Below are 11,348 nucleotides of genomic sequence, written 5' to 3'. Positions count from 1 at the left end.
ACCACCACCAAACCTCATCCCCATCACCACCAAACAACATCCCAACCACCAACCACACCCTATCCTCCAATACACCCCAACCCAACTACCATCACCACCACAACCACCACCACACAACCCCACTCGCATCCCCCATCACCACCACCACAGTCCAGCCAGTGTTGTGGATCCCGAATCAGCTGGTGGGCGTGGCGCGCGGCATGGATGTGACGCTGGAATGCCACACGGAGGCCTTCCCGCGCTCCATAAACTACTGGACAGACGAGAAGGGCCAGATGATCCTCTCCAGTGAGTAGATGTGATGCTGGGATGCTGGGAGGGATGTATGATGGAGAGACTGAAGTGAAGATGATGTTGGGATGCTGGGAGGGATGTGTGATGGGGAGATGATAGTGAGGATGATGCTGGGATGCTGGGAAGGATGTATGATGGGGAGATGATCGTGAAGATGATGCTGGGATGCTTGGAGGGATGGTTGACTGATGTGTATGGGAGGGAGATGATGATGTGAAGATGATGGTATGAAGTTCTAAAGCATATGATAGTGATGATAGTGAAAGGATAAAGATAAAGAGCGGAAGGAGAGAGAGAGAGAGAGAGAGAGAGAGAGAGAGAGAGAGAGAGAGAGAGAGAGAGAGAGAGAGAGAGAGAGAGAGAGAGAGAGAGAGAGAGAAACGAGGAGATGAAGTGAATAAGGAAAAGGAAAGGAAGGAGAAAGGTCAAGGAAAGGAGGAAACGGTAAAGAAAAGGAGATAAAAGAAGGAAAAGGAAGGAAGAAAAGAGAATCAGAGAGGGAGAGAGGAAGGAAATAAAGGAGAGTAAGAAAAAGGATTGCGAAGAAGGAAAGAAAGAAAAAGAAGAGAGGAAAGAAAAGGAAGGAAGGAAAGAGAATGAGAAAAGAGATATTACACTTTAAGAAGAGAGAATGATGACTTTTTAGTAATGTGTTGAGGATGAAGGTGTAGATGAGGATGCTGGTGACGGCCGTGTCTGGTATATAGGAAAGAGATGAGGTTTATAAGAATCATCTCTCCCTCTCTTCCCTTTCCTCTCATCCATGTTCCTCATTACCCTGACTACATTTTCCCCTCCTTTTCCATGCTAATCCTCTCCTCTCCACTCGTCTCCCCTCCCAGGCGGGCGCTTTGATACCATCGTGGCGGAGAACGGCTACAAGGCTTACATGCGACTCAAGATCAAGAACATTCAGGCGGAGGACTTCATGTCATACGGCTGCTACGCCAAAAACTCCTTCGGCGAGACCAACGGAAACGTGAAGGTGTACGGTGAGTTGGGGGGGGTGGGGGTGGAGTGAAGGAGGGTGTGAGGGAGGTGGCGGAGGGTGGTGGTGATGATTTGATGTTGGTGGTGGTTATGGTTAGAGGTAAAGACTCTAATGGAAATGGTAATGCTGAAGGTGGTGAGGGTTTACGGTGAGTGGTGGTGGAGTGAGGGTGAGGGTGGTGGTGGTGGTGGTGGTGGTGGTGGTGACTAAAAAATCTAAAGTAAAACAGATTAATCTTCCTAAAATGTCTTAAAATCAACGAAAATTTCTCAGAAGAAGCAAAAAAGACAAAATCGCTGAATATTAATCAAAAAGAAAAATCACACCACTTTGAAAATCTATTAATTCCCTAAGATTCATATATAAAATACATTATCCTTAAAATAAATTCAAATAACCGAAAAAATATCCCATAAAATAAACAAACACTCCCTAAAATGTCTTTAAATCAACCAAAAAGCAACAAAATCACACCGACTAAAAAAACATTGTAGTAAAAAAATGAAAAAAAATCATATCCCTAAATTATCACCCCAAATATTCCCCGAATCACAAAATCTTAAAAAAATACCCTAAAAACCCTAACCACCCCCAAATCTTCCCCAGAAATCCCTCGTCAGCTGCTGGTCAACTACCCCGAGCCGAAGGAGCCGGAGGAGGAGGAGGAGGAGGCGGAGGAGCGGGAGGGAGAGGAGAGGAGGAGCCACACGGAGGAGGGAGAGGAGGGGGAGGAGAGGCACAAGGACACAAGAGGGGAACCGAAGAGAGAAAACCATACGAGAACTTTTGGACGTAAGGGTAAGTAGTAGTGGTAGTAGTAGTAGTAGTAGTTATAGTAGTAGTAGTAGTTGTAGTAGCAGCAGTAGTAGTAGTAGTAAAGATGGTATTGTTTTGGATGTAGATGTAGTGGGTGGTGGTCACATTAGTAGTGGTAGTAGTAGTAGTAGTAATAGTAGTAGTAGTAGTAGTAGTAGTAGTAGTAGTAGTAGTAGTTGGTGGTGGTGGAGCAAGAGGAGGAAGACGAAGAAGAACTGGTGAAAATGAGTTCCAGAAATTCAACATGTCTTCCTCCTCTTTCTCCTCCTCCTCCTCCTCTTCCTCTTCTTTCTCCTCCTCCTCCTCCTCCGTTTTTGGGTAATATTATCACACATTGTAAGTATGATAACCTAATGCGATATATTCCAAGTGACCGATAGCTATGTTTTGTTTCGAGTGTTGTTTAAATATATCATTGATGCTCTTATGATGTTTTAAGATAGTGGAAATTACGTAGATAGCTGGAGAGAGAGAGAGAGAGAGAGAGAGAGAGAGAGAGAGAGAGAGAGAGAGAGAGAGAGAGAGAGAGAGAGAGAGAGAGACACATGACTTATAAATATGGACACAAATGACTGGAAACTATATAAATGAAGATAAAAGAAGATATTTATGATGTGCAAACAGAAGATAATTTTGTAATAGTTATAAAAGAAACGGAAAGTGTGTAAAAAATATAGTGAAGAAATAATAAAAAAATAATTTGATATAAGAAAGAAAACGATCTAATTATGAGTGGATTATGTTGTATAGTAATATTGATGATAATGATAATAATGAATATAATAATAATAATAATAATAATAATAATAATAATAATAATAATAATAATAATAAATAATGACCATGAGACGATGAAAAGATAAAAAAAATAGCGCAATCCTAAACAACAACAAAAATAAAGAAAACACCAAAATTAGTTAAACGAGATAAAAAAAACTAATAAATAAATAAATAAAAACGGAAAATAAACTAAAACTGAAGAAAAAAAAATCCGAAAAAACGAAAAACTAAAAAAAAACTAAAAAATGAAAAATCCGAAAAAACGAAAACGAAAAAGACTAAAAGAAGCGAAAAACAAAACAAAAAAAACGAAAATCTAAAAAATAAAAACGGAAAAACGAAAAACCTAAAAAAAAAAAAAAATAAATAAATAAAAAAAAGACCAAAACCAGACCAACTAAGAGACGAGAGACATTTTCAGGGGGAGGCGACGGACGGAGCGACAGACGGAGGGGAGGAGGAGGAGGACAGGACGACCCACGACACGACAACGACGACCACGACGACGAAGACGAAGACGAAGACTACATCGTGTCCACCATGACGCCGGACGGGGTGATAGAATTTGACGTACAGAGACTCTTGGGCAAAAACAAGAGGAAAAAAGGTTAGTGACGGAGGGGAAGGAAGAGGGGGAAGGGAGGAAGAAAGAACAGGAAGAGGAGGAAGAGTGAGTAGAGGAGGAAAAAGGTTAGTGACGAAAGGGAAGGGAAGAAGGAAGAGGAGGAAGAGTGAGTAGAGGAGAAAGGTTAGTGACGAAAGGGAAGGAAGAGGAGGAAGGGAGGAAGGAAGAGGAGGAGAAGTGAGTAGAAGAGGAAAAATGGTTAGTGACGAAAGGGAAGGAAGAGGAGGAAGGGAGGAAGGAAGAGGAAGAGGAAGTAGAGGAGGAGAAAGGAGGAGGATGAGTAAGTAGAGGAGGAGAAAGGTTAGTGACGAAAGGGAAGGAAGAGGAGGAAGGGAAGAAGGAAGAGGAGGAAGAGTAAGTAGAGGAGGAAAATGGTTAGTGTAGAAAGGGAAAGGAAGGAAGGGAAGAAGGAAGGGAAGAAATATAGTAAGGAAGGGAAGGAAAAGAAAGAAAAGTGTAAGAGGAGGAAGGATGAGAGGAAGGAAGAGGAGGAAGAGTAAGTAGAGGAGGAAAAAGGTCAGTACAGAGGAGGAGGAGAGGGCAGAGGAGGAAAAAGAGGGAAGGTGAGTGAAGGAGGAAAAAGGTTAGTGTAGAAAGGGAAAGGAAGGAAGGACGGAAGGAAAAAAGGAAGGAAGGAAAAAGATAGGAGGAAGGATGAGAGGAAGGAAGGAAGGAAGAGGAGGAAGAGTGAGTAGAGGAGGAAAAAGATCAGTGCAGAGGAGGAGGAGGAGGAGGGGGAAGAGGAGGAAAAAGAGGGAAGGTGAGTAAAGGAGGAAAAAGATTAGTGTAGAGAGGGAGAGGGAAAGGAAGGAAGGAAGGAAGGAAGATGAGGTTAGTACGGAAGAGAAGTGGGAAAAGAATATATGTGTGTGTGTGTGTGTGTGTGTGTGTGTGTGTGTGTGTGTGTGTGTGAATACTAGAACAGGTCTGCTCCTGGACAACTACTACTACTACTACTACTACTACTACCACCACCACTACAACCACTCCTACCACCATCACCACCATCATCATCATCATCATCATCATCACTAATTACCACTCGTTTCCCCTCTTTTTCGCAGCTAACGCAGAGGGGAAGGAGGCGAAGAAGAACACAGGCCTACGCTACGGCTCCCCCTCCCTCGGGCTCTTCCCTTCATCCGCCTCCACACACCACCCGCCTCCCCTCCTCCCCCTCCTCTTCCTACTCCTCCCCTTCTTGTGGTGGGGGATGGAGGTGTGACGTGAGAGGAACTATGAACAATTCCCCATATTTGTGATACAGTGAACTCCCCTCTCCCCTCCCTTCTCCCCTTCCCCTCATCATACCTTTCTCCCCTCCCCACCTCCTTGCCCTCCCTCATTACCCAAGGCTTTGTTACCCATTCAAGAGGGTTGGTAAGGGGTGAAAAAGGCTGGGGAGGGGAGAATAAGGGATATGGGAAGAGGTGATTGCTCCCCATCTCCCCTCTCCCTCTCTCTCTCGTTGATGTCGCGAGCTCTCAACCCTGCCGTGTGTTGAAGCCAGATATGATAGACTTTATTATATGTCTGTAAAAAGCTGTTTGTTTACGTGTGTGTGTGTGTGTGTGTGTGTGTGTGTGTGTGTGTGTGTGTGTGTGTGTGTGTTCCGATGTAATAGTATTTTTTAAAGATTTTTTTCAGTAGTTTTTGGGGTATATTTGACAAGCTGTGAATATATATCGCACCCATTTTGTTTTCCTTAAGATAGATTAATATTTTTTGTCTATTTAGAGTTAGTTATATTAAAGAGTCCAATGATATATTTTTAAGCACTGTATTTTGCCTTATATTCTTCTTTTTTTTTTTAGAAGATATATTTGTTTTCCTTACTTTTTCGTTGTTATCATCATTATTATCGTACGGCTTACAACTTTTGCTTCCTTCCTTTCTTTTCCTATTTTTTCTCTTCCATATTTTTCGTTTTCTTTGTCACACAATATCTTTTTCCGATCCTTTTGGCTTCCTTCCCTTCCTATACATACTATTTCTTGCACTGGCTCGTTTATATGCTCTCTCTCTCTCTCTCTCTCTCTCTCTCTCTCTCTCTCTCTCTCTCTCTGTTCTTTCCACTTTTTCCTTCATTGTTTTCCGTTCTTGTTTTTCTCTTCATTTTTTTCTTGTACTTTTCATCCAATTTCCATTTTTTTTTCTTTTCTGCTATTTCCGTTTCCTCCAATTTTCTATTATTTCTTTTCTTCATATTTTTCTTTTTTTATATATTTTTGTTGTAGGATATTGAGCTGTGTGTGTGTGTGTGTGTGTGTGTGTGTGTGTGTGTGTGTGTGTGTTTTATCTGTTATGTATAAAAAAATAATATATAGTGCCCTTGTCCACCACAAACTCCCATTCTATGTACGTAGTCACACACACACACACACACACACACAGTCCCAGTATCTCGTTGTGGTGTGTCAGTGTTATAATAAATTTCGAAACATCATACAAGAGGTCCGGATAAGAGAAGGATTCGGATAAAAGAGATTCGGATAAACGAGAAGTCCGGATAAGCGAGGGATTCGGATTAGCGAGAGGTTCGGTTAAGAAGACAGTCGTAACTTTGCTGTGATAATAAAAGAGTTCCGGATCTGTTCTTTGCGAGAATATATATATAAAAAAAAAATAATAGTCGAATTATTTAAGGAAGAATTCGGAAAGTTTTGAAAATGAAAAAAAAAGTGGTGAAACGGAGATGAGAGAAGACGAGAAATGAGAAAAGAATGAGAAAAGAATGAGAAGAATGAGAACAGAATGAAAAGAATGAGAAAAGAATGAGAAGAGAATGAGAAGAATGAGAACAGAATGAAAAGAATGAAAAAAGAATGAGCAGAGAATGAGAAAAGAATGAGAAGAATGAGAAGAATGAGAAAAGAATGAAAAGAATGAGAAAAAAATGAAAAGAATGAAAAAAGAATGAGAAGAGAATGAGAAGAATGAGAAGAATGAGAAAAGAATGAAAAGAATGAGAAAAGAATGAAAAGAATAAGAAAAGAATGAGAAAAATGAGAAAAGAATGAGAAAAGAAAGAAAAGAATGAGAAGAATATGAAGAATAAGAAAAGAATGAGAAAAGAATGAGAAGAATGAGAAAAGAATGAGAAGAATGAGAAAAGAAGGAGAATAATGAGAAAAGAATGAGAAGAATGAGAAAGGAATGAGAAGAATGAGAATAATGAGAAAAGAATGAGAAGAATGAGAAAAGAATGAGAAAAGAATGAGAAGAATGAGAAGAATGAGAAAAGAATGAGAAGAATGAGAAAAGAATAAGAATGAGAAAAGAATGAGAAGAATGAGAAAAGAATGAGAAGAATGAAAGAATGAGAAAAGAATGAGAAGAATGAGAAAAGAATGAGAAGAATGAGAAAAGAATGAGAAGAATGAAAAGAATGAGAAAAGAATGAGAAGAATGAGAAAAGAATGAGAAGAATGAGAAAAGAATGAGAAGAATGAGAAGAATGAGAAAAGAATGAGAAGAATGAGAAAAGAATGAGAAATGATTGAGAAAAGAATGAGAAATGAGAAAAGAAATGAGAAAAGAAAAAAAAACGAAAATGTAATTAGATATATTTTAACACAAAGAAACAGAAGTGCCGTGGAAAATGAAATATAAAAAAAATGAAGAAAGTGAAGTGAAGAAGACAACAAAGAAAGTGGTGATATTTGATAAGACAAGATATATTTAAAGTGAAGAAATAATATTAACAGATAAAGGAGTTCACGAATACGACAAATAACAAAACAGTGAAAGAAAAAGAAAAAAAAAATTAAGTTTGGAAGAGAAAGATAGAGAAGAAAATACTAAAGAATATATACATTAGAAAGCTAGTGAAGAAAATGTAATAATATCAATAATAGGCAAATAAGTTCAGAAATACGATAAATAATAAAATAAAGTGAGGCGAAAAGAAAGGAAAGAAAAAGAAAAAAATATATCAATGTTTATGTATACGATTAACACAAACATCCGGAACTTGTGCTGGTAACCGGACGTCGGATTCGGATACGGATAAGCGAGTAACGTGAAGTGAAGGCGTGTGTGTGTGTGTGTGTGTGTGTGTGTGTGTGTGTGTGTGTGTATGTGTGTGTGTGCGTGTGTGTGTACGTATATCTGTGTGTACATAAACTTAACTCTACGTCTATTGCTGTTCTTTTACGTACACACACAAACATAAAAAAAAGAAAAAAAATATATATGAAAAACTTGCTTCCATTGCTAGGTCGCCTTTGTCTATATAAAACAAATATAAATCAGTGTTGCCACCTAAAAATAATAACCATAACAAGAAAAAAAGGTGTTTAAACTGTGTCAACTTGGTAACAGTGTGTGTGTGTGTGTGTGTGTGTGTGTGTGTGTGTGTGTGTGTGTGTGTGTGTGTGTGTGTGTGTGTGTGTGTGATAAAATAACGATAGCTTGGTGGTGTTGAAACCTTAGTGGGAAGGAAAAGAAAATTAATAAGATTGTATAAAAAAAAGATAGACAAGACATCAATTCGTATCTTACATAAACATCTGATAGTCAACACACACACACACACACACACACACACACACACACACACACACACGCACACGTAAGTAACATTTCCCAAACACAAAACATTCAAACGAAAACATATCCGACCCATAAAAACTAAAGACAAAATACATAAACTAAAAGAAAGAAAACGGACCGCTCACAATTTCTTTTATGGGAGACTAAAGTAAACCGTCGATCAAAACGACCACCACCACCACTACCGCCATCAAGTGTGTATGTACGTATTTTCTGTGTGTACATGGACGTGTGTTTACATGAGACGCTACTGTGGGTATCCTGTAACATGTGTATACAATCCTATCCTCCTGTATCCTCTTGAATCCTCTTCCTTCCTCTTCAATCCTCTTTCTTACTGTTTGATCCTGAATCTAAATCTACTTTTGTTCATACTCTTTGCCTATGTTATTATTCTATTCGTCTCTCTCTCTCTCTCTCTCTCTCTCTCTCTCTCCTTATCAGAATGTGGTTTTTTTTTCACATGCTGTCCCTTCCTCCTTCCTTCCTTTCTTCTTTATGTCCTTCCTTATTCTTCTCACTTTTTCCTTTTTCCTTATTCTGCTCTTGATCCTTCTACTCCTCCTCTTCTTGTTCTTGTTCTTCTTTTTCTTCGTTTTCGCCTTCCTCTTCCTCTTCCTCTTTCTCCTCCTCCTCTTCTTCTCTTCCTTTCCCTTTTCTTATTTTTCTTTTTCTCCTTCTTCTTCTGTCTCCTCTTCTTCCTCCTCCTCCTCCTTCTCTCCCGCCTTTTATTATCCGATCCTGCTTCATGCGCGTGTTCAAGGGGATTCGAACCCTTGCCTCGAATCCCTTACTGGAGTGCTCCTCGGTGTGGCATTCCTTTGCATTCCTTTGTAAGCCAGTACGTTTAAGGCCGAACCATATCCAACTCTCTATCTCTCCATCTCTGTTGGTTTGCAATAAAATTATCATGTGATTAAACAAGGTGTGTCCTTAAAATTTAATAACCTGCCTTGGTGGAGAAGGGGAAGGAAGGGAAGTGAATAAGAACGAAGGGAAGAATACGGAAGGGCAGAGTAACTATGGGAAACTAATACAAAAATAAGGTAAGGTAAGGTAAGGTAAGGTAAGGTAAGGTACGGTCAGGTAAGGTAAGGAAAGGGGCCAGAAGAGAAGTGAACAAGAATGAAGGGAAGGAAAGCAGAAGTAAGAGTAAAACAGGAAACAAAAATACAGTCAGGTAAGGTAATGAAAGGGGCCAGAAGAGAAGTGAACAAGAATGAAGGGAAGAATAGGGAAAGCAAGAGTAATTGAGGGAAACAGTAATACAAAAATAAGGTAAGGTAAGGTAAGGTAAGGTAAGGTAAGGGGAAGGAAGAGAAGTGAACAAAAAGGAAGGGAAGAATAAGGAAAGGAAGATTAATTAAGGGAAACTAATACAAAAATAAGGTAAGGTAAGGTAAGGGGAAAGAAGAGAAGCGAACAAGAATGAAGGGAAGAATAAGGAAAGGAAGAGTAATAAAGAGGAACAGTAATACAAAAATAAGGTAAGGTACGGTAAGGTAAGGTAAGGTAAGGTAAGGTAAGACAAGGTAAGGTAAGGTAAGGTAAGGTAAGGTAAGGTAAGGGGAAAGAAGAGAAGTGAATAAGAATGAAAGGAAGAATAGGGAAAGGAAGAGTAATTAAGGGAGACTAATACAAAAATAAGGTAAGGTAAGGTAAGGTAAGGTAAGGTAAGGTAAGACAAGGTAAGGTAAGGCAAGGTAAAGTAAGGTAAGGTATAGAATATGATAAAAACGAAGGAATCAATTGAGAGAAAGAGGAGCGAAAAGAATTAAGTGAGTTTTGATGAGATAAAAAAAAGTATAATGAAAAACAAAGAAAAGAATGGAGAGAAAATTGAGAAGATGGAAAAAATGGCAATAGGTAATAGATGGAGAAAAGACAAAAAGGAAGGGGAGAGAGAGAGAGAGAGAGAGAGAGAGAGAGAGAGAGAGAGAGAGAGAGAGAGAGAGAGAGAGAGGAAGTAAGTTTGGAGTAGGAGAGAGAGAGAAAAGGAAGGAACGTGAACAAATGAGGTAAAATAAATGAAAGAAGAGAAAGAAGAAAAAGGAGGAGGAGGAGGAGGAGGAGAAGGAGGAGGAGGAGGAAAAGGAGATAAAAAAAAGCAGAAAAAAACGAAAAAATAAATAAACATCAATCATAAGCTCTCAAAGACGAGAAGAAGAAGAAGAAGAACAAGAACAAGAACAAGAAGTAAAAAAAGAAGAATGAAAAAACAAAACACGAGAACAGGAGAAGAGAGGAAACAATGGGATAGAGAAAGGTATACAAGAGGAGGAGGAGGAGGAGGAGGAGGAGGAGGAGGGCGGCTCGAGGGAGAACAAATCTTCCTTAGGCGAACTTGGGCTGTCGTTGTGGCCGCTCCGATGCCTCCTGATGAGGGAAGGAAGGAAGGAAGGAAGGAAGGAAGGAAGGAAGGGAGCAAAGAAGGAAGGAAGGAAGGAGAGAAGGAAGGAAGGGAGCAAAGAAGGAAGGGAGGAAGGAGAGAAGGAAGGAAGGAAGGGATAATGGAGAGATGAAGGGAAGGACAAGAGCGAAGGTGAAAAAAAAAACTAGCTCAGGAGAAGAAAGGAAGGAAGGAAGAAAGGAAGGAAGGAAGGAAGGAAGGAAGGAAGGAAGGAAGGAAGGAAGGGATAATGGAGAGATGAAGGGAAGGACAAGAGCGAAGATGAAAAAAATAAACTAGCTCAGGAGAAGAAAGGAAGGAAGGAAGAAAGGAAGGAAGGATGGAAGGAAGGAAAGAAAAGAGAAAGGATAGCTGAGAGAAGTAAAGAGGACAAAGGAATGGGCGAGGAAGAAAAGGAAGATAACTCGAGAAATAGAGAAGATAGGAAGGAAGGAAGGAAGGAAGGAAGGAAGGGAGAAAAGGAAAGAAGGGAGGAAGGACTAGAGCAAGATAGAAAAAAATTACATATGAATAAATAAGTACAACGGAAAAAAAGGAGGGAAGGAAGGAAAGAAGGAGGGGAGGAAAGAAAGGAGGGAAGGAAGGAAGGAAGAAAGGAGGGAGGGTAGAAGAGAAGAACAGAGTGGAGGGAAGGAGAGTAACAAAAAGAAGGGAAAGATGGAAGGAAACAAGGAAAGAAAAGAAAGTAGAAGAGGTAGAAGAGGGAAAAGAGGAAAAGGGAAAAGCACTTGGAAAATTAGGCGAGAATTTTAAAGGTAAAAAGTGGAACAAGAAACAAATGAAGACAAAAAACATAACAAAAAAAAGTTATAAAGCAAAAAAATAATTAAGTATAGGCCTATCATAAAAAAAATATAACAAAAATTGGAATAATATAC

The 11,348-nt window shown here is 39.5% G+C and overlaps 1 protein-coding gene across 5 annotated transcripts in view; it reads left to right on the top strand.

Annotated features, from left to right (window-relative positions):
* LOC127005458 (lachesin-like) overlaps positions 1–8,083 on the top strand; it is a 132,314-nt gene extending 124,231 nt beyond the window's left edge. For 4 of the 5 annotated variants that reach the window (XM_050874345.1, XM_050874343.1, XM_050874344.1 and 1 more), the window contains exons 7-11: positions 151–288; positions 1,137–1,286; positions 1,892–2,083; positions 3,303–3,488; positions 4,571–8,083. In XM_050874345.1, the coding sequence (XP_050730302.1) occupies positions 151–288; positions 1,137–1,286; positions 1,892–2,083; positions 3,303–3,488; positions 4,571–4,731 (827 nt within the window). In that variant the 3' untranslated portion in view covers positions 4,732–8,083. The remainder of the gene's footprint in view (positions 1–150; positions 289–1,136; positions 1,287–1,891; positions 2,084–3,302; positions 3,489–4,570) is intronic. The other variant, XM_050874346.1, reaches the window with a different exon arrangement.
* The last annotated feature ends 3,265 nt before the right edge of the window (positions 8,084–11,348 follow it).

This window comes from Eriocheir sinensis, chromosome 30 (genome assembly GCF_024679095.1).
Source record: "Eriocheir sinensis breed Jianghai 21 chromosome 30, ASM2467909v1, whole genome shotgun sequence".
NCBI classification, from domain to species: domain Eukaryota; kingdom Metazoa; phylum Arthropoda; class Malacostraca; order Decapoda; family Varunidae; genus Eriocheir; species Eriocheir sinensis.
Note: the sequence above shows the minus strand (reverse complement) of the source record. Positions and strands in the feature narration are given on the sequence as shown.